We start from the raw sequence: 23,635 nt of genomic DNA, 5'->3' as shown, positions 1-23,635 counted from the left end.
TCCGCCTGGATGCTCGTGTCCCGAGCGATTTTGGAGCGCGGTAAAGAACACAAGATGGACGAAATTTCCACAGCCCACCACAACAGACTGTGTCACAATTATATTGTGCTCTCGTACGATACTACAAGAACAGCAACAACAAAAACAATAATAATAATAATAATAATAATAATAATAATAATAATAATAATAATAATAATAATAATAATAATAATAATAATAATAATAATAATCAGCTTGAGGTACCTCATCAGTTATGGTAATTTTATCTTTTTTCTGTGCTAAAGTACGGCCTATAGACGTGCTGCCTTATCGGCATACGCATTCGCAGTGTCTCTAAATCGCCGAGATTATCCACTGAAACTACTATGTCATCTTGTTGCATTAACTATAGTACAGGAGCCATCTGTGGAACTTCCTGCCTATTGCCGATGCAAGGTATATTAAATTTGAAGCATTTCTTGGTGAACTTCGGTGACTTTGGGCGTATCTATCTATCTAGCCGCTTACGTTTGGGTGCTCTCGTGGTCACCTCCTCAACTGGGCATGAACCAAAATAAGATGATTTGACGAATATGACACGCTGGTCAAGACATTATGTCACAATCCCGTCGCGTATGTTGTCAAACAGTTCCAGCCAAACAGTGGCACATACCCACGGGTGGTTATGTGCCGCTGGTATGGGCATGTGCCACAGGTGATTAACCCTTGTTATCTACCCAGGAACGACGAGAACACACATGGGTAATCTTAAAGCGCGAGCGTTAAGAAATACCCGACATCGTTAGCGTCGACCCGACGAATGCAAAAATTAATTGTCACGGTCCCAGCTGTCATCGAAAACAAGCATTCTGCGGGGCATTGAAGCATTTTACCACAGAGCTACATCAGGTTTCGGAACTACTTCTCAAATAGACGCTAATCGTCATGAAACGCTTATAGGGGTTGCAATGATACCTACCCAATTTTTATAAACATTACAAATGTATACCATTTTGATACAGCCGCCACGTCGGGTTAACGTCAATTGTAGTTAGGTGTCATACGCTGAATTTGATTTATGTAGCAGCGTCCAGTGCTACTATCCTCGCGAGCATCAGCGCTTAATATCAGCTTCTGTTGTTGCTAATACGCATATTCCAGTTGGCATCGTTGGGCAAGTGCAAACAACTGGTTATATTAACATCTGTAACGCTTCAACATGTGTCTGTGCGTGCAACATTTGTACACGTATTTAGCGTCACTTCATGAGGCGTGTCGCTCAATGAAAAAAAATTGCAACACTGTCACCTTCCCTCCGCATGGTTCGCAGAACATTGATTCGCAGGTACGTGGGATCTGCTGATCTTTTTTTAAATTTCTGCTAAGTTGTCCTTCTTTGTGCTTAGAATAAAGTGTGAAGGACAAAATAGAAAAATCATGAACTTGGGGCAGTCGCTAATCTGTCACTGTGGTTCTGTGTGTTGATAGCTTTGTGTGCTCAGACGTCCTACGAATTTTCACGAGCAGCTCTAAGCATCACAGAGAGCACAGAACGGGCACTGATCAAAGCACCTGCGCAGAAAAGCGGCTGTTCGGTGCTACGTTTATTCGTCCGCCTCCAATGCGCACTGCTTCAACCAAAGATAAACGCCTATACCAACTCGCTCGAGTTTTTGTTTGTATACAGCTTTAAACATCACCACATATGTCTTCATAATACGTAAAAATTCTCTGCTTGCGCTTTCATAAGCATCCTTAACATTCAGGAAGGCTAATCATACGTGTATGATCACAGCTACTTGAACGGTGAGCTCCGTCTGGTGAATGAAAGCGAGGAAGACACATTCAATTTTCTAAAAATGCAAAAATCGAAGACTACGTCACTAGAACATGTATCCTGAATGGGACACTTTGAATACAAGCTGCACGGAAGGAAAACTACGCTGCATGAAGAGAAATGGACAATCAAGTCTGTGTAGTTTCCTACTGTGGAGTAAGTGAATAGAAACACATCGCGATGTCGGGTTTGTACGCTTGGACAGTTTCCTTCATTTTAGGCAATCTCCATCCGCCAGTGCATTTTGTAAAAAAAACTAATTTTATTGACGAGCTTATGAATAGATCTGAAGAACAGGCAGTAAAAAATATAGCACTATCCTAGTGTTAGGCCCATGCAGTGGGACGCCAGCATCCCGCTGCGGTGGTACGTTTAATATAATAGAGTTGACTCTCTGCAGTAACTTCCGGGAGGAAGACAACTGGGCGGTAAATTCAGCAAACGTTTCCAAAGCTATACACACAAAAAAAGCAGTATAATCTTTGAAAATGCGTCAAGTCAAAAAGACGTGTCGGCTACTTAGCGCTCGCAAACCTCTCGGTTATACACACAATAGTTGCACGCGTCATCGACATGTCCCCTTAATCAAGTGCTCGCTATATACAAGAAACCAGACAAAAAATGCCTGGTTTTCAGGTGACAATGAACATTTTTAGTGGGACCAGATTATGAGTGATAGAGGTAGAAAATTGCTCAGTAGTAATGTTATCCGTTCATGCTTAAGTTCATTATAGCTTTATGAACCGTTTCTCATGATGGCACAAAGAAACAACGCAGACCTGGTAAAAATCTACGAGCAGACAATGATTTATTTCTTGAACAAAGATTATCTTAACTTGAAGCCATATTTCTCACTGCATTTCGCTTCATTATTACATTGCTTTATATTTTGATATGTCAAAACTGCACCATTTATTTTTCTTCAATATAACAAATGTTATCTTTAGCCAAGTGTTCGTTCCGAGAACCAAATTGCCTTTTCTTTGTTTTTCCTTCTCGTCTCTACCAAATCATGGATGAGACAGGAGATGGCAGAAAGTAAGTGTACATAACAAAAATAAACTTGGTTAAGGTTACTTCTCGCTCCGACAAAAGAGGCAGCTAACGTTGGTGCAGAACTACAACTAAACGACAGTTCCTTAAACAGCTGAGTATGAATGCAAACTTTCCATTAGAATAGCTAACACAAATAAATTGCAAGACTGTGATACTGAAATTCAATACTTACGTCTTCTTGTGACCTCCGGCTTCTTTGGTGCAGCAAAAGAAAAAAGAACAAGAATTGCGACAAAGAAAAGCTTCAGCTGATTATGAAAAGTACTTCAGAAAGGATGATTAGCGTGCAGCACGCGTGGTGTCAAGCAATGAGTGAATGCGTCAGAACGCACAAAAAAAAAAAGACGGGTGGTTAATGAAAAAGAAAAACTGGTTTGGAGTGTGGGACTTGGTAGGCACATTCGTTTTTCTCTTTGTGGCTGTTTTCCCTTCTCACCTCGATTAAGTCATCAATCAACTTCAACGCTTTTGTGGCGCTAAGACGATCGTGGTATCGGAAAAAGGAAGAGGAAATTTTGAATCAATCCCGACGATATACAGACTTCTTAGGGTTGGCCGTTGAAAATACTTTTTTTTGTGGTGCCGAAGGCACCACAAACGTGCCTTTGGGTGTATAGGGAAGAGATTAGAAGAGAAAGACGCACCGTGTTCTTCGGAGATGAGGAGATACACAGAAGCTTCATAGAAGAATGACATCAAGTGTAAATGTGCAGAAAAAGTAACGTTAAGTACGATCAAAATACGTTAGTCCTACGCAGAATAGATAAGTAATACAATGTTTCAGTGGCAGTACAATATACCCTTAAATGAGTGGTCTAGTGACGAAGGACTGCAGTGTCTGTAAAAGAAAATTATTTCCTCTGATTAGTTTTTTACTTAGTTAATTTGTAATTTTTTCTTTTTTGTGTGTTGATCTTGTACATTACTGTCATGATAATGGGATAGAAGTCTATAACGTAGCTTACCTTCTCATATTCTTAAAAATAAAAATAAATGAATAGTAACCTAAAAGTTATAATGATATACTGCAGCACAACATGCTAAACAGGTGAATTTATCCGCTCGCTCCCCGCAGACTGACTCGGTAAGAGGCAGTAACCATGAGGAAGCTTCAAACTAACACCCACTTTCACGGCACGCTGCTTCACCGCATCTCACCAACAAAATACTCGTACAACTGCAAGCACTGTGATGTCCCAGAAACTCTATTACATATCGTATGGGGAAGCAGACAAAGCCCTGGAGCCACTAAATTAACTGAAGAGCTGTTGGAGGCCTAGTTATCAGACCCGGGTCTCAAGAATCAGTGCAGCATGGTTCAACGGGCGCGGGAGACGGCGAAGGCCCGCGGCTACCTGGAATAAGGAGGCCGCTCACCTTGGGCGCACAATGCGTTTGCTCAAATAAAAGTTCATTCTCTCGCTTTCTCTTTCCATGTAAGCTGAAGGTTATCTTTTGTAGTCTTATTCGAACCGTGGTTCTTGATTGATTGATATGTGGGGTCCCAAAACCACCAATTGATTATGACAGACGCCGTAGTGGAGGGCTCCGGAAATTTCGACCACCTCGCATTCTTTAACGTGCACCCAAATCTGAGCACACGGGCCTACAACATTTCCGCCTCCATCGGAAATGCAGCCGCTGCAGCCAGGATTTGATCCCGTGACCTGCAGGTCAGCAGCCGAGTACCTTAGCTACTAGACCTACGCGGCGACGCGAACCGTGGCTCTTAAGTAGCAGCGTGGACGAGCAAGTCATCGGGGAAAAGCAAGCATGTTAAATAGGAAAATACATCGTGAGGGGCAGATATGCCCTAATGTGAGGGTGTAAACAAAAAAACTCAAAAGAAAAAAATGCAAATCAGTACTTTAAACTGTCACCCATTGTACATTGCATCAACAATTATGTTTGACTAACTAATGGTTCTAAAATGAAATGACTCGAATTTGAGGTGTCAAATGTAGTGTTAGAATTGTTGGTGCAAAGATAGCTTTGTACTGCACAACAATCCTCGACACACGAAACACCGCGACTAAATTTTGCAGAAAAAGCTTCGTAACGAAAGCAATGGGTCATGAGTAAAACCTTTTGCACTCATCATCAATATAGGACTCAGTACATCGCGTCATTAGATGTCAGTTATATATCCAGTTGCGCCTCTATCTGATCTCGATCCACCACGGAGGCGTAGCGGTTATAGTGCTTGGCTGCTGACCCGAAGGTCGCGGGTTCGATCCCGGTAATGGCGGTCACATTTAGATGAAGGCTAAATAGTACAGGCCCGACTACGGTGCGACGTCAATGCACGTTGAAGAACGCCAGATGGCCAAATCTTCCGCGGCCCTCCACTACAGCGTCTCTAAATCATATCGCAATTTTATGATGTAAAATCTGACATATTGTATTACTATTACTCTTTAGCTGATCTTTGTTCGTAAAAGAAGCGAAAAATCGATTGTGAGACGCTCTCGTTCGCTTTGTCACAACACGTACACGAGTCTGAAGTTCTCCTACCAGAGCGTATATAAACGTCCCCAGCTTGGTAAGATTTAAGTTATGGCAGCTTCAAGCCTGAAAGAACGGCGGAGCTAGGTTTTCCTATGAAAATGTTGGCTCAACTTAGATTGGCAAGCAGGTGCCACCATCTGGAGAACGCCGATTGACTACTTTCTCAATCTTCTTTTTCTTGCATCCGTTTATCTTTATTCTTGTCGTGCGCGCCCGCTTTTTGTCGCCCCTCTTCGCTTAACCCTACTCACTCTTACATCGTTCCTCTTCATCCTCACTTTCCTTTTTACTCCCCTTGCCGTACTGTACTACACAAGACTGTGCGTAGTACAGTATTAATACAGTAACTAATACAGTAACTAATATGAGCGGCTTGGAACATACCCAGATACTGCGACGCACACATCTTTCTTACCTTCTTCGCATCACTCCTCGTTTCTCTCCTCTTCATTCTCACTTCTCTATTCCTCATCCTGATTTCTCCTTTTTCACCCCCTTGATATGCTTGATTATACAAGGCAATGCTTTGGTAGCGGGCCTGAATAGCTTACGATGCTTGCCTTCCAATCATGGGTACGTGGGTTCGTATCCCACCTCCCGATGAAACCTTTTTGCCAAGAATTTACCTCTTTCTTTCCTTCTTTCGTTCTTTTTCCTTTTTTGTTTACTTGTTCTCTCAACCATCAGAGTTATTCATACCACTCCGGACCAGACAGCGCATGTGCACTGGGAGCAAACAAGATGATGAAGAGACCACATGCTAGATCATGATGATGATGACGGTCACTTGAGGTCCCGCGTCTGGGAGAAATGCTCGGCTTTAACAGATCCGCTTTTAAAGGTGCTTGTTTTGGTAAACCAAAGCAGTCCGCATGTAGCAACAGCAAAATAAACTAATCTACTAACCCTGTTTTCCCCCGTCTACGTTACAGGGCCTGTCTCGCCTTACAAAAGGTGGCTCGTTTAGTGCCTGCTCTTTTTTTATGTTTCAAGAGACCTAAAACTTAGTAATAAAAGTAGTAACTTAGTAACAGTAGTAACAAAACGTAGTAACAAGTATGAAGAAACAGATTAAAAGAAAGCGAGCAGAAAGGGCAGAAAGGGCGTGCAGGAGACACGAAATCAGGAAATTGTGCTTATAGGCGGAGACACTAAAAGAAATATATGGTAAGAAAAACTTTGTCATTGTTTCACAGTATCCTGAACTTGGTATATAAAGCCACACTCTTGACGGCGCGTGACAGCTGAGTTCAAAAAGATTTGTGAGCACCAAAGAATGAGCACCGAGTATTGCGAAATGCAGGTATTTTCTTTCGTTCTGCTCTTGCGCGCAGACAATCAAAAGGGGTAGAGACAGAGAAGCAAAAATGAATAAAATTTAAAACGATAGAAAAAGGAAGAATGTGAACGGGGTGGCGCGTGGCCGGGTGAGCGTCTGTGGATGACTTAAGACCAGCGCGCTTTCTGAACAAGCAGCTGACACGTTGACAGAGCGAAACCCCGTCATATGTCATGATTTTGTGACAAGCCCCGGACGTGGTGGCGAGTTTCCGGGGTTAGTTCAAGCACACGTGTCGGGGTGTGCGCGTGTCGAATCGTTTCTTTCATACAGCGTGCGACCATACCAACAAACGAAGGACCGAAGGCTGTCATTTCGGCTCACGGCGGCGAAAAGGGGCATTCAGCTAAATCACGTTGTGATGAACTCTTGGGGCAGTGCTGAAGCAAACAAGGGATAGGAGTAAAAAAAGTATCAACGTGCCCATTGTAGCTCAGTGATGTCGGCAATGAGTATTGTTTAACTCACCTCTGAGCGTTTGCTTTTTGCGCCAGCGATTCACAACAATTGCCAGAACCAGCAACACCAGGCACAAGATGACCAGCACAACTATCAGGATGCTTGAGTAGACGCCCAGACCAAGCACGTTCCAGGCATGTTCTGCACCACAAAATATGCGCACACAACGTCAACGCATTCAACTATGCACCTGATAAAATATGATATATGGGATACTAGACAGCAGAACGGCCCACAAAATTGAACAATTGAATGTTTCTCTCAGTGTATTACAGAAAAAAGAATAATTTTGTTGAAGCTATAAAACCTGCTTTAATAACTCACATCAGTAAACTACACTTTGCAAAGTAACGCAGAAAAAAGGTTAGAGCCATTCATGTAAAGGCGGACGGCGACCGAGCAAGCATAGTTCAGAAAAGGGCATGGTACAGGACACCACCTGCTACCACGTGATGATTGATAGAAACTTGCTTGAAATACCACAACAACCCGTAGCTTTGTTCGAAGACAATATAAAAGCTTCTGATTCATATGACCACGTGATTGTCCGGATGCTTCAAAGCAAAACTAAATTTCCTAAGTGCTTCTATTTAGGTTAAAAGACCTATATTAGTCAAGAAGCGCTTGTCAAAAGGAATATCCGTACTACACAGAGGCTTAAGGTTTGACATGGTGCCGGGTGGGGACGCATTCTATCTCTAGATTTATTTTGTTTGCCTGAAGAATATCTAGTCACAAACTCTGACTCGGAAGACACTGATGAGAATCCAAATTGGAAAAACAAAAGGTGTAAATCATACAGATGAGAGACTCCTTTACCACAATAAATCAAAAACAAACTGAAACCTTCATTTTGAAAGTAAAAAAAGGAAGTTTGGTCACAATTAACAATACATCAAACTAAAGTTATCACAGCTGAAGAACAGAAGCTCTAGACAAATAATGGTATATTACTGTACATGTTGGTATTTTTGAGGTTACATAATAGCCGAACATTGCAAATCTACCAAAAAAGAATTCAGCATAAATACTACATACCGGTGAAAAGAGCGCTCATTGAACACTCTAAATTTATACAAGACAAAGATATGTAGCCCTGAAGCTAAAAGGCTTTTGCATGTTTTTCGGTGCTGGTCTTTGAGTTCGAAACTGGGACTTTGCACAAATATGAAATAAAGCAGGCAGCTTTTTTTTTTCATGCTGCTATGAGATCACAACAAGGGTCGCGTGCGCCGTATAGTTGTCCGCCGTCACCGCCGGTGTCCATAACTCCTATCGTGTGATATAAGAAAAAAAACTTAGTTTATACTAACACGATGGGATTCCAACCTGGGTTCCCTTTGTGCCAGCCCAGTGTTCTACCACTGAGCTAAGCCTGACCTTTAAACCTCATTCCAAAGTGACGCTAAGCAGGCTTGATGTGGGCAATAAAAACCCCGTTACTATAAGTAATAAAGCGTTTTACAACAACCCCAAAACAACCAGGCGTCACACAAAGCGAATTGCGTAACGAGTGATCCAACCCATTTTACTAAAGTTCCAAGCGTCACTCTTCGTCGTCATCAGCGCCATCATGAAAAATTACAAGAAAATTTCTTGGAAGTGTACAGCGGCTACCACGCTTCCCCGTAGGATGACGAAGGATGGCATAGTGAATTTCTGCCCACTACAAAAAAAAGTATGATGATTCATGGCGTAGTGGGTGGGCTGCAAGTGTGGCCATTACGTTTACCCAAAAATTGTTAAAAAAACTTTAAAAGGCCGCTCTTTCAGCTTTCACTGTGACTGTGCTGCGTGTTTCGTGCAGACCTGGCGGTGTTTTTCATATTTGCTTCTGGCCTAAGGTTTTGAGAATTCCTTAAACTTTCAAACGACTCAATCTCTCCGTCATATTGAGTGTTCTTTCAAGGCGATTTTGAAATAAATGCTACATATTTTTTGCCACACTGTGAAGGCTGCTGATTCAATGGAACATAAATTAATGCTAGCCACAGTGGAAGGCGAGAGAAAACCAGGCTGCCAGCTCACGAGATGACTGGCTGGTATTTTTCTAGCAGTAATAAAGCTTTTCAGTCAGTTTGAAAAAATAGTAAATAATTGACCTAGCTTGCAATAATTCACTTACTCAATATGTCAACATAAAACGTCCGCGATGTGATATACAAAAACAAAAACAGTCTCAGTAAACTCCTTTCCGCGTCTCTCTTCATGTGATAACACTGGCTCCAATAAAACACCCTGGCATTCCCTTTAAAGTCACGTCTATGAAGTTTTTCGGAGTGATCGAATGATGGTCAGCCTAATTAGCTCATGCAAATGCGTCAGTAAAATAACCAATGTCACCTTTTTTTCCTATGCTGCGTGGATCACGCGTGACGTGCCTTCTAATACCTACACACAAGCGTGCGTACCAGTCGCCTTCGATAGAGCGTATGAATAAATAAATATATAAATAAATAAATAAATAAATCAGTGTTTATTTTTTCACCAAAACTATGCACAAAGGAAAAAAGTAGGAAACGCTGGGGAAAAAAAGCAGCAGTTCCTGCAGCTTGACTAAGCACCATCTACCTGTGACAACAATGACAGGTTCATGAAACTAACGAAGTACAGGCATAATAAAATAATGATAAAAACGTACATAAATAAATAGATGAAAAAAGGCAAGTAGTAATGCAAGCAAAGGGCGAAGGAAATGACAGGGCAAAATAAACAGATAAAAAAAAGTGCCGCCACATCCACGAAGTGAATGATGATGAGTGGGCGAAGCTCCGGAGGTAAACCTGGTAAACCATGAATCCTCCGTACATTTAGCCCACTCGATTTTATTGCAACGCTCCCCCTAGCGTACGTCGCCGCACTATATCGAACGATGACACGCACCATATGTGGCATCATTCCTATTTTATAACCCCTTGCATCTTTCATAATCAACTACACGTACCGCCGTCTAGTTTATAACATCTTGCATCTTTTGGACGGACGGACGGATGGACGGACGGACGGATGGACGGACGGATAGACGGACGGACGGATGGACGGACGGACGGATGGATGGACGGACGGATGGACGGACGGACGGATGAACGGACGGATGGACGGACGGATGGATGGACGGACGGATGGACGGACGGATGGATGGATGGATGGATGGATGGATGGATGGATGGATGGATGGATGGATGGACGGACGGACGGACGGACGGACGGATGGACGGATGGATATGGCTGTACCCTTTAGATCGGGCGGTGGCTAGCGTAATACTTAATGCCGTCAGCTACAAGTACCGCCATCTAGTGAACACTGCAAGAACTGAACGAGAGGTGGCTACATACAGGGGACGCACAGCCCACGCCTTAAGGAGCTTCGCTCCTAAAAAAGAATACGTGATGTGCCCATGAACACAATAAATCGTAGGGAGTACATCATCGCTTTTGTACTTAGTAGGAAAATATACCCCATGGCATTGTATTTCTACAGTTAGTGAGAATAACCAATGATACCACAAAGTGAACAATGAAAGCAATGCACACCTATAAAAATTATGTTATTACGCTAGTATATAATTTGAAATTTTTATGTCTTGCAAGACATAAAAATTGATATGAGCAGCATGCTGCTCATATAAATTTAATATAAATGTTAACGTATGGTTAACGTATGGTAATATAAATGTTAACGTAAATGTTAACGTATAAATGTTAACGTAAGTCTGCATGCCACCAATTGTGCGTTATAACCGAATTTTTCATGGTGGTTTATATTGATGGAAATAAGGACTATGAGTGAGTTCAAGATTAGAAAGTGTCAGAAATGCATCGAGTTTTCGGCAACCTAGTTGCAACCTGAATTTATATATGTCGTTAGCCATAATAATTTTATATTTCAAAAAGTTGCCCTGTGTGTGCAAGGTATAGTACGTCCTCTATTGCTCTAATTGCGTTTTCTGGAGTATTTTTAGCTTATTTAAATTTGTCGACGTTGTGCTCGCCTAACCTAAAGCACAATATACCGGGTGATCAAAGGTAAGCTTTATAATTTTTTAAAACTTAGGCGCTGAAAAACACGTGAGAACCACTTGTGCAAATAAGTTAAGCGTCCGGAGGACAGGAGGTCAGATGATAATTATCGCTGTCAGCAGCCTAATTAACTAAAATTTCATAAAAAACTTTTTACTCGCTGCGGTAAGTTGGCATGTTTATATTGAAAAAAAATGTACGCATTGGTGTTTGTACACAGTTTCAGTAGGAAGATTTTTTCTAGCACACCTGTGCTCCGAGATATCCGGCTCCAACGTTTAATTGTTTTTCGCATGATTACGCATGCAAGAAGGTGAGGGTCAGCGCGAAGCTCCTCCCTAAAGTGGCGCATCTGTTGCGTGCTCTGTTTAGTGTGTGAAGACGGTGGTAGCGTAGGCGTGCATGATAACAATTATATTTGCCCTCTCGGCCGACGAAATCACAATGTGACAGCGCGGTGCGCCATGAGCCTTACGCATGATCCTGACGAAAGCGATAGAAGGAAATCATTTTTTGTGACGTTTTTTGTGACTTTAGATCACGCGGATACTTCTTCGTGTGAACTCGTTAGCTTGATCGTCCTCTACAAGGGTGTGTCCGGTAGCACAGCGTCTCTGCATTGAAGGTCTACCAATGAAATCCACGTGAAGGTCTTTCGAGCTAATATGGCTGCCTCTGGCGTGAGATAATCTACCAATGAAAAAGTAGACGTGAAGCTTGCAATGAGAAATGAATGGCAACGCTTCGTTAGCAATGAAGCTTTAAGCATCTCGCCATCCACACCATCCCCTTCTAAAAAGGCCCACTTTCATAAACCTGTTTCGACGCTTTTGCACAACAGGCTCTGTTTCCCCTTCAAGACAGACCACGAAGGTAATCGATGAACACTTTGAAATTGACGTTGTCGCGTGCGTAACCTCCATGCCAAAGCTCAGCATCCAACAGTTTGTCGATCAGTGCGGTCGCAGCGTCGGAACAGTCGCAAATATTCTAAGAAAGCACAAGTTCCATTCGTATGACGTTAACCTTCATCAGTACCTAACTGAGGCGGACTGTGAAAGGCCAGTTGACTTCTGCGATTGAGGCCTCATCAAAACAGATTAAAAAATAGCTTTTTGCGCAGAATAATTTGGACTGATGAAGCTCGATTTTTCCGAAAGTCTTCATCTTCACAACGTCCATTATCGGGCACAAGAAAACCCACCCTGGCTGAGGCAGCACAGGCATCAAGTTCGCTTGAGTGTGAATGTGTGGTATGGCATACTCGGGGACAAGATCATCGGACCTCACTTTTTGAGGGCAACTTGAACGGAGAGATGTACACAGAATAAATATTAGGCGTTGTCATTGATGACCTTGTCAGCAGTCTTTCCCTGAATGACTGGCGCTAAGTATGGTTTCAGCACCACGGAGCACCACCACACTTATTAACCAGGGTGAAGAACTGGTTGGACAGAAGTTTTCCCCAACAGTGGATTGGGCGCGCAGGAGCGATGTTTTGGCCATCAAGATCTCCGGACCTTTCTCCACGTGACTTTTTTTTTGGCTAGGTTAAATATCGAGTTTACGTAACAGAGCTCAGCAGTGTTATTACAGAATAACATCTGCATGTGCGAGTATTCTCACAGAAGTAGTGCACCGAGTCATAAAGTCGACGGGAGAGCGATACATACTTTGCGTTGCTGCCGAAGGCAGGCATTTTTAACACTTTTTGGGGCATTGACGTTTTGAGAGGTGAAGAGTTTCGATGAGATTTGTGCATGACCAAAGTAAGCTCATTTAGCAGCAGGAAACATGCGTCAGCAAAGATAAAACTGTTTCAGTCATTATTAATGGAGTTGTTGCTCCCGATTTCAATAAAACTTACAGTACTCGGACATCAGCAGTCCAGCTATTCGCGTGGTCTAGGCAATGACCACACACGCTCGTCTATTCATTATTACGCACATTCACTACATCCCGATCCTCCGCTCGCACCGTTATCTCGGCATGGTATCTGCCAATATCGTTAGAGGCTCTGCCGATGCGTCTTACGACACTGCATAGTTTTAAGGGTTCTTCGATTTTTGATTTCAACGTGCGAGAGGGCAAGACTAAATGTTATCACCTATGCCTACGCTTCCACCCTCTTCCCACACTAAACAGCGCACACAACAGATGCGCTACTTTAGTGAGGAGCTTCGCGCTGACACTCACCATCTTGCATGCGTAATCATGCGAAAGACAAACTTTGGAGCCGGATAACTTAGATCACAGGTGTGCTAAAAGAAATCTTCAAACAAAAACTGGGCAGAAACACCGCTGCCTACATTTTTTTCAATATAAATATGCCAACTTTCCGCAACCTGTAAAAGGTTAATTTTTCAATTTTATTTAATTGGGCTGCTGACCACGTTTTTATCATCAAAATTTCTGTCCCACTGGCCGTTTAACTTATTTGTGCAAGTGGTGTTCACTTGCCTTCGAGCACCTAATTGAAATAAATGATAAAGCTTATCTCTGAACAGCCGGTAGTTTAAGTGGGCATGAAAAAGAACCTGATACTAAGGTCACTTTACAGTTACTGGCGAAAGACGTCGACAACGATGTAAAGCTACAACTAGGCGTCTCGCCCCGCTGCGGTGGTCTAGTGGCTAAGGTACTCGGCTGCTGACCCGCAGGTCGCGGGTTCAAATCCCGGCGGCGGCGGCTGCATTTCCGATGGAGGCGGAAATGTCATAGGCCGTGTGCTCAGATTTGGGTGCACGTTAAAGAACCCCAGGTGGTCCAAATTTCCGGAGCCCTCCACTACGGCGTCTCTCATAATCATATGGTGGTTTTGGGACGTTAAACCCCACAAATCAAATCAACTAGGCGTCTCAACTTAACACAATTGTGATCTGTATGCTCCTTCTAGGATATATGGTCCCTAAAAATTATACCAAGCGTGCTAAATTATCTGGTTACTGCAACTTTGCATGGGCATAGGGTAGCATAATTTGGTATTTGGAAGCAGATTCTGAGAGCACAGTAAAGGACACATTTTGTTTTTGTTTCAAATAGCATGAAATTGTTCTTGGTGTACCAATCTCCAACTTTATAGCATGTGTGGACCACTAGAGCCTCGAGAGTACTAAAATTTTTTACAGTAAAAAATAGTGTGCAGTCATCAGCATATAGATATAGGTTAGAGTTTTCATTGCTTTTAGCTGTGTCATCAATTTAATATAAAATTATTACAGGCCCCAGAATATGGTCTTTGGAACTATATATAGTTTTAATTGCTGTGCGCGAATCGAAGGTATTTATCTCAAAGTACTGAGATCTGATCTATGGGTTTTAACTTCCCAAAACCAGCATAGGATTAAGAGAGACGACCACCTGGGGCAATTTAACGTGCATCAAATTTAGGCACATGGACCTACAGCATTTTCGTCTCTATAGAAAATTCAGGCGCCGCAGCCGGGATTCGATCCCGTGACCTGCAGGTCAGCAGCCGAGAACCTTAGCCGCTAGACCACCGCAGCGGGGCCAAAATATTGAAGTCGCGCACTCAGATATGACTGCAAAAGTTTGAGTGGTACTCCCATAAATCCATAATAATCTAACCTATTTATTTTTAACAAAAGTTCGTGAGATACGCGATCGAAGGCTTTCCTAAAATCCTAATACTATGCAACTTTCAAAAGCCCCTTTTCGATATTGCACAGTGAAATTTCTTTCTGGGCTAATAAAGCACTTTCTGTTGAATGTTTCTTTCTGAAACCATATTGGCGTTCCGTTCTTAGATTGTATTTTCTCAAAAAACTGTCAGTTATCTTGTTTAGTACTTTTGCAAGGCATTTTGAGAACATGGGTAGATTAGATATTGAACGATAATTTCTTAAGTTGTTTTTATCCCCTGACTTAAATATTGCAGTAACTTTCGCTAGCTGCATGTTGGTTGTGAAAATACCTGTCAATAACACTAAGTTGTATATATGTATTAGAATTTCCGCTATAATGTCTGATACATACTTTATTATTCGCACTTCTAAGCCATCGGGATCACAGCTCTTACTATTTTTATTCTACTAAGTAGCGTAAATACTTAAGACGTGGATGTCGGTTTCAGAAAAAAATAACGTGTTTGATAATGGAGTAATGTCAGGTGTGTGTACACTCTGATAGGCATATCCTGTGTTCACAAAGAAATGCTTAAATTTTTCTGCAAGATTGATTCTGTTTACTATCAATTCACCTATTAAAATCATTCCATCTAGTTTTCCATCTATCCTTAGCAACATTGCATTCCACTTAAGTGAACAGCCATTATGGTTTTCCGTTGAACCCTTAGGGTCATTCCTGCAACGACGTCACCTAAAAACGGGCAATATTCAGATTCAAAAGCGGTGCATGCAGTCATAAGGCAAGTCGATGTATCTCGCCTTTCAGCGCATGAAAATTATTCAAGTAGCTGCAACGTTGGCTTATCGCTTTTCATCCAGACCTGTTTTTTTTTTTCTTTAAGTAAGCCCTATCACAAAGCAAAGCCTTACAGTTGAGTAGACGCACGGCTTGGAAGAATAAATTGTGCAATTTTCTAATTAAGTTCCTCCGAGACTTAGTTTCCTCTATCAAACATAGCTTAACAGTTTCGTTGCTCGGTTCCTTATATTCCTGACATTCCTGCCAGCGTCTCACTCAGTCTACATTTTATTTTTCCGCTGAGATACTCTTGAAGTGTAAGGCAACGAATTTCAAATATTTTATTCTCGAGTCAGGCGGTGGTGCTACTGCATGACCACTGTGAACGAGTGTACTTAATAGACGTTCATTTGGACGTCTCGACCAGCTCATGACCTTTGTCCTTTCCCAGTGACCTCCTTCATAGATTAAAATCAGCATTTTTGTAAAACCAATCAAGAATAGCCGCATTGAAAAAAATATACTGAAGAGAGAAACTCAAGTTCTCTAGGTTTACACATCTGGGAGATTTCGGTTACCGGTCTCTTCACCAGCGTTCGCTATGAAATGAAGTAACCCGATGAGAAAGAAAGTTTCGCTCGGCAGCTGTCATGGTATTCACCTAAAGAACAGCTACAGCTGTAATTTAGTTAAGGTCTATTGTAATCGAGGTTTCTTCAATGGCAAGGCAGCGACGAACCAATAAATACGCTCGGGACTAAGACCAGCCACGGACTTTTCTCCGGACAAGGTAAATAGGGTGGACGACAAATCCAAATTGGATCTAGCGTGGAGCGAGCACGTCGTTTGCGCTGATATTTCAGAAAGCAAAGTTGCCTTTTCTTGGTAGGAACGAACACTGGTCGCCAATAAGAGAACAGTCCCTTAGGCTCGTCTTCTATCCTCCTCTCTTTTCATTTAGTGTACCGTGTGACACCCGTAAAAAGCGGTTATTACGGAGCTTATCTGACACTAGAAGCATCACGCAGCAATAGGATGGACTCGCTTGCAACCCATATGGTCGATAGCTTCACCGCTGGTCTGTTTGTAAAGTTTTAAGGCCTTAGGCGTTTATGTTGAAAGTCACCACCGAGAGCCGATGATCTTGACGGAAAGCGTGCCATGACGAAACAATGCGATCATGGATGCATGCTAACACAGCAGTCAGTGAGTGAAAAAAAAATAACAAAGACAACGCATGCCTTTTTAGCCAACGCCGCCTCTGCAGAATATATATCTGGCGTGCGTGCAGTGCATTTACGCCTAACTGTAGGTACACACTATCGCTGCGGCGCCGGCTGTTGCCGGCGGCGCTACTCAGCGACGAGGATGTGAGCCATGGCGCGTGCACATCCTCAAACGTGCTTCTGTACCAGTAGGAACTCGATGCTGAAGACAACGGGATCCCGAACTGTGAAAGTGAGAAGCGGAACAACGACGGAAGCTATACGAGCGGAAGAAGTAAACATGTGCACGATAAGAAAAAGGGGTTCGCAGAAGGCGTTGCGCATATGCACTGCTCATGGTGGCTTCTTTCGTATTACATGAGTGCAGGAAGACTTTCTCCTTCTTCTGCTGCGAGAGTGTAACATCCGCCGAGCTTCTCGTTTTTCGCTCATTCGTGACTTCTGGACATACGACACGCACTAATTGAAGGTGCGCTCTTTAGCAACTACGTACGTCCTGTGAACTACATTTCTGGCTTCTGCGTGGGCCACAAATAATCACAAAAACAATAAGAGCCTTGTGAAATCAAGGGCATGGACATTATTTTTGAGCACCGAACATAGTTCGACAGCGAGCACCAGATGATGCGCGCTGTGCGAATTTACGAGTTTCCTCCACGTACGACGTGTCAATTGCAGTCAGACTGGGGAGGCGAACTGCAACAAGAGGGACATGTCACGTCTTTGGATGGGAATGAACCACAATCGATCGATGGCAATGAGACATGCGCTGAGACAATGACTCAGCGTGAGATATGACGCATAGGAGAAGATGTTTCATTATGCACTTTTTTTCATGTAATCGACTTGTTCAAGCACTGCCTTGTCAGCACCGCGTCGGAATAACGAACGATCCCGATTGCTATATGCTTGAGTGCACAACATGAACCGTAAAGCTTATTTTGGAACTAACGCGACTACCAACGAAAAGACTGAAATCTTTGATGCCACACGTATATATGCCGTCACGCCTACCGCGGATCAAAGTATTCGATGTCCGACGACTTAGCGTGCCGATGCCACTGTTCTTTGAATGTCATAATTTTACTGGGCGCACGTTCGCCCAATAGTTTCATATTTACCGGCTGCGACTAATTTCTTCACTGTCACAACCTGATGATAATAATGACTGCTGATCTACAGGCTCCCTAGACATGTTTCTTCTCAAAAACGCTTTAGTAAATTCCATATAAACTTTTATTTATATAGGCATGATTTTTAGAAAAGGTGAACTGTAGACAGCTACAAAGTGCAGTCGAATAAACTGTTGTGATTTATTCAAACTTTACCAAGATGCATCTTTATCGTTGGCCGCACGTTATCCGTGGTGTAAGAAGCATCCACCTTCGAACGATCTCTTTGCTAGGCTGCATTGGGTCTCCCGATAAACCGGAGCAATGACTCTTGGAACATTGAGAGAGGAGATTTGCTGCTGCTTCATTTACTTAGCTCTTCTGACGGCAGAAATATCACCGCTCAGAATGGCTCACCTGTGTCAAGAAGCGCTTCGGCAGAGGTCAGCGTGCTAGCGTAGAGCTTGACGGCGTTGCTGTGGCCCAAGCTGTTGACTCCGTAGAGGACAATGAAGTACTCCGTGCGCGGCTGCAGGTTGCGAACGCTGAACACGGGCTGACTGCTGCTCACGTTGAGCACCTGTGACGGCTGCTGACTGCTGTACAGTTCCAGCACGTACGTCGTGTTCAGGCCAGCAGCAGGCCCACGGGGCGCATTCTCACGGACTCCACTGTGACCCGTCACGCAAGTCACACCCAGCGACGTCTCGGTCAGGTTGCAGATCTGGCAATTGTGTAGTGGCTCCGGGGGCTCTGCGGGCATCGCACCATGTTACACGATACACACTTCAAGGGTGTTTAAGGAAGAGCTATGAATTTCCTTCTTAATTTACAAATTCAAAGTTCGAGTTGTGTAGTTGGTTTTTTTTCTGCGGACTATGCTCGCTGCGTTTTGAACTGTTTCAGCTGTTGAGAATGAAAAACGTACGCCATCCAGTGTCGGGCTTCTTATGGTCACTTAGGCACATAATCACAGATCTGCTGCGTGGTTGCATCGTGCATGTTAGTTATCACCAAGCATGGCTGGCAGTAAAACCACCAGTAAAGAACCACCTCGACATAGAGAAGTTACAAATACAAATCAGCTGAATTCGTAGCGACACATATTTAACAGTCCGACATTTGACAGTGACAGGTGATAGAGCGCATGCTATGAGCTTGTGTGTGTGTGTGTGTGTGTGTGCGTGTGTGCGTGTGTGCGTGTGTGCGTGTGCGTGTGTGTGCGTGTGCGTGCGTGTGCGTGTGCGTGTGTGTGCGTGTGCGTGTGTGCGTGTGTGCGTGTGCGTGTGTGTGCGTGTGCGTGTGTGCGTGTGTGCGTGTGCGCGTGCGCGCGTGTGTGCGTGTGTGCGTGTGTGCGCGTGTGCGTGTGTGCGTGTGTGCGTGTGCGTGTGTGCGTGTGTGCGTGTGCGTGTGTGCGTGTGTGCGTGTGTGCGTGTGCGTGTGTGCGTGTGCGTGTGCGCGTGTGCGTGTGTGCGTGTGCGTGTGCGTGTGTGTGTGTGTGCTCTTCACTTGTGTTTATATTATAGAAGGCGGCCTCGGTGCAACGAATGTTGTGCCAGCCTCTTCTTTGCTATATAATATACATAGCAGAGACATGCATAAACATTCCGCAATCTCATGGCTATAAAAGAATTCATTGTGTAACAATAAAAAAAGGTTATGTATACAAAATACATGACCTGGTTCGTGATAATATACATGTTAACATGATAGACAAAGAGAGAGACGAAAGTTTATTTTTGTTGTTGAGTGTAGAAAGGCTAAACCGGGATTCTAGCCCTATCCGAGCCCCCCTTTCACAGGCGGTGGCCAGACCTTGAGTGTAGGCGGTGGCTTCGGACAGCCATGACTGCCCAGAGTTCGTCACTAGGGCACGCGCTGAGCAGCACAGACTCCCACTGTTCGGGCATTGTTATCTTGGAATCAGGGTCGGTTCTGTCTTTAATGGCGTGTGTCGCCGACGGACATGCCTGAATATTGTTTTCGAAGGTGGAGCGAGCCGCCCCGCAAGCATTACGTTGTAGTGTATAAAGGTCTGGGTAGATGCTACTATAGCGTAGGTGTGGGGAATGTTCTTGTATGTGTAATAATTGTTATGTTTTCGACTGATGATTATTCAGCGGCTATCCTGAATATGGGTACATCAACCTTGCCCTTTGGTAAAGCGCAGGTATGTGTGTGTTTAGTATATGCTTCGATGACAAGTGATGTGCCCGGTGAATGATTTTTCGGTAGCTTCGTTCCCGTACAAGGACTGAGTGGTCCGGAGCCCAAAATAAGTGAACTTGGTGGTGATGACATAGTATGTGCTTGCTGGTAAGTGGTTTGCTCGTGGTGAGATGAGGCCTCTGGTGAAGTTGCGGATGGGTGTCTTGCTGTCACTAACGATGCAACAGGTGGTAGTCAACGCGAAGGCTTAAGCAATGGCAATTTCTGCATCTGCTTCGGGTAGTGTGCTGCGTAAGAGGCTGGTGGTAGTAGTAACATGATCCTAATGCATGATGACAGTGAGTGCCAAAGTCGATTGTCGCGTGCACTTTGCTTCCTCGACGTAAGCGCATGTGGGGACCACTTGTAACAGGAAGTCGTCGCGCAACAAGAACTCTCAAATCAGTGGGTGGCACGTGCACAACATATATACGGTTGTTCTGTTTTGTTCTGTTCTAACTAGCTTGCTGCGGAGAAGTTGAGGTTTACGTCCTGTCGCATACTTCCTTTTTATAAGTCCTGAACCGAAATAAGGAATGGTAGGGTCTTCCCGTTCTAATCAGCGTAACGCAATCATGAACTTCATACATACAGGTAACATGCAAATCTCTAACCATGAGCAACAATGCTGTTGTCTTCAAGGACTTTTTTTTTTTCAAGGTATAAAGCACACTTGTGCAAAACTGTTCTTGGCCAGGATTTTAATAATTTAATAACATGATGGGTCCGTGGTCTAATGTCATTAAAGCATAATGTAACTAGCATCTTAGCGAGACATGATGCAGGTATTTAAGTAGAAAGTTGTATGTCTTCGTCAACAAATCCATCATCGTTAAGTTCAAGAGAGAGAAAATTTATTGCGGAAAGGCAGGGAGGTTAACCAGAAAACATATCCGGTTTGCTACCCTGCACTGGGGAAAGGGTAAGGGGAAAGGGAGGAAGAGAAGCACAAACACACATACACACACTCGCACACAGTAGTGTCAAAATCGTTCAACGAGGCGGGTCGCTCGCAGAAACTTCATCAGCGCCTTCGTTGCTTTCTGGCGTGAAGCTCGATCTTTCCGACATTCCAAGATTGACTGCTCAGAAAATGACTGGTCGTCGAGGCGAGCAAACACTGCTGAGAGGGACTGTCGCTGAGAGCTGTACTGGGGGCAATGACATAAAATATGTTCAATTGTTTCGTCATTGTCGCAATGATCGCATGTAGCGCTGTCTCTCATTCCGATGCGGCAGGCAAAAGCGTTCGTGAAAGACACCCCAAGCCACATACGGCAGAGAAGGGTCGTCTCGGATCGGGGTAGGCCAGATGGAATAGTAAGTCGTAGGCATGGGTCCAGGCGGTGAAGACGGGTGTGGAGAAAACCGGGCGTATTCCGCATAGACCTTGCGACATCCTGCGCAAGCGTATTAATCTTTGCTGCTGCGTCGCTTCTTGATAGTGGAATAGGTTCCATCACTCCATTTTCGTGAGCATTCTTAGCTGCATTGTCGGCATGCTCGTTACCGATGATGCCGCAATGGCCTGGTAACCACTGAAAAGATATGTCATGTCCTTCGTCTATTAGGTGATGGTACAGTTGTCGTATTTCGAGCGCCAATTGATCTTGAGGTCCACGACGTAGAGTATTGTGTAGACATTGGAGAGCTGGTTTCGAATCAGTAAAAATGCTCCATTTTTGTGGTGTCTCTTGGTCAATCCTGCGGAGTGCGCTGCGGAGTGCCGCGAGCTCCACGGCTGTCGATGTCGTCTTGTGTGACGTTCTGAACTGGATGGTTTCGGCTCTTGCTGGGAAGATCACAGCTCCTGCAGATCCTCCAACAGTTGTCGAGCCATCCGTGTAAAGTTTGACATGATCTTTGTATTCTTCGTGTATCATGAGTAGAATCATCTGCTTTAAAGCTGGCGCCGAGAGCTCCGCCTTCTTGCGAATCCCCGGCACTGTCAAGCGCAGTTTTGGTCGGTCCAAGCACCAAGGAGGTGTTAGTATCCGTTCCGGAGGTGTGTAGACTGTTGGAAGGCACTCACGGAAAGTCAATACTCTCTTACAGAAGGAGGCACTCGGTCGATCTTCTGGAAGCGAAGCTAGGTGGTGGGCAGGGGCGCGAGCAAGGTGTCTAATATGAGCTCTAAGTACCTCCAAAGTAATGTGCACAGTGGCCGGATGATCTTTGGCGATTGCGATGGTTTCCGCTGTTGATGTACAGCGTGGTAATCCAAGACAAACTCTGAGTGCCTGGCCCTGGGCGTTTTCTATTGTGCGTATACTGCTTTTGCAAGCGTTCGTCAGAACCGGCAAGCTATACCGCAGGTACCCCAGAAACAGCGTTTTGTACAAATGCAACATCGCGTGCACTGATGTGCCCCACGTTTTGCCTCCGAGGAACTTGAAAAGTTGTGCGATGGCCGTTAGGCGCTTCTTTAGAGTGGCCACATGGGGACTCCAGCAGAGATTTCGATCGATCGTGACCCCCAAAAACCTGTGGGTCCTGGCGTAGCAGACACTGTGTCCATTGATGGCGATGGGATATGACGTCATTGCCTTCCGCGTGAACGCGACCAGCGCCGATTTCTCAGGAGAAATCTCGAGGCCTTGTTCTCTAAGGTACGCCGATATTGAATTCGCTGCTTTCTGGAGTCTCGCACGTACCTGAGGACGTGTTACACCTGATGTCCAGGCACAAATATCATCTGCATAGAGAGATATCTGCACGGAATCTGGTATGCGTTCAACGAGACCGATCAGAACCAGGTTGAACAGTGTGGGGCTCAATACACCACCTTGAGGAACACCACGGTGTGTATAATGTTCAGAAGTCGGCCCATCATCAGTTTGCATAAACAATGATCTCATATGTAGGTAGCATTGGATCCAGCGGTACACTCGCCCACCCAAACCAACTGACTCGAGGGCGTCAAGTATGGCTTCGTGAGAAACATTGTCATATGCTCCTTTGACATCTAAAAATAGTGCGACAGATAACCGTCTGCTCATTTTCTGGTGTTGTACGTAGGTCACCAGGTCAATGACATTGTCAATGGAGCTCCGAAGACGACGAAAACCGGCCATGGCGTCTGGATATATTCTATGGCGTTCTAGGAACCACTCGAGTCTGGCAAGGATCATTCGCTCCATCAGCTTCCCTACGCAACTAGCCAGCGCTATTGGGCGGTATGATGTCAGCTCTAGAGGCGATTTTCCAGGTTTGAGAAGTGCAACCAACCGGCTTGTTTTCCACTCTCTGGGGACCGTTCCATCTCTCCAAGACTCATTGAATACTTCCAGCAAAGCATTTCGTGCTCGATCACCGAGATTGCATAATAGGCGGTATGATATGCCATCCGGCCCAGGCGATGACGATCGATTGCATGAAGCAAGAGCCACATTCAGTTCTTCCATTGAAAAAGGCAGGTCCAGGTGCGGGTCAAGTGAATGTGGCGTGTAATCAGCAGTAAGGGCTTCTGTGCAATTTGGTGGGCCCGCAATCTTCCTACAAA

At 44.3% G+C, this 23,635-nt stretch overlaps 1 protein-coding gene across 1 annotated transcript in view; it reads right to left on the bottom strand.

Annotated features, from left to right (window-relative positions):
* Positions 1-23,635, bottom strand: part of LOC142775671 (synaptogenesis protein syg-2-like) — a 459,706-nt gene that overhangs the window by 15,831 nt on the left and 420,240 nt on the right. The window contains exons 8-10 of the mRNA XM_075877312.1: positions 18,343-18,678; positions 7,191-7,322; positions 3,048-3,069 (exon numbers count right to left, since the gene is read on the bottom strand). Of these exons, the coding sequence (XP_075733427.1) occupies positions 3,048-3,069; positions 7,191-7,322; positions 18,343-18,678 (490 nt within the window). The remainder of the gene's footprint in view (positions 1-3,047; positions 3,070-7,190; positions 7,323-18,342; positions 18,679-23,635) is intronic.

Source organism: Rhipicephalus microplus, chromosome X (genome assembly GCF_043290135.1).
Source record: "Rhipicephalus microplus isolate Deutch F79 chromosome X, USDA_Rmic, whole genome shotgun sequence".
Lineage (NCBI taxonomy): Eukaryota > Metazoa > Arthropoda > Arachnida > Ixodida > Ixodidae > Rhipicephalus > Rhipicephalus microplus.
Note: the sequence above shows the minus strand (reverse complement) of the source record. Positions and strands in the feature narration are given on the sequence as shown.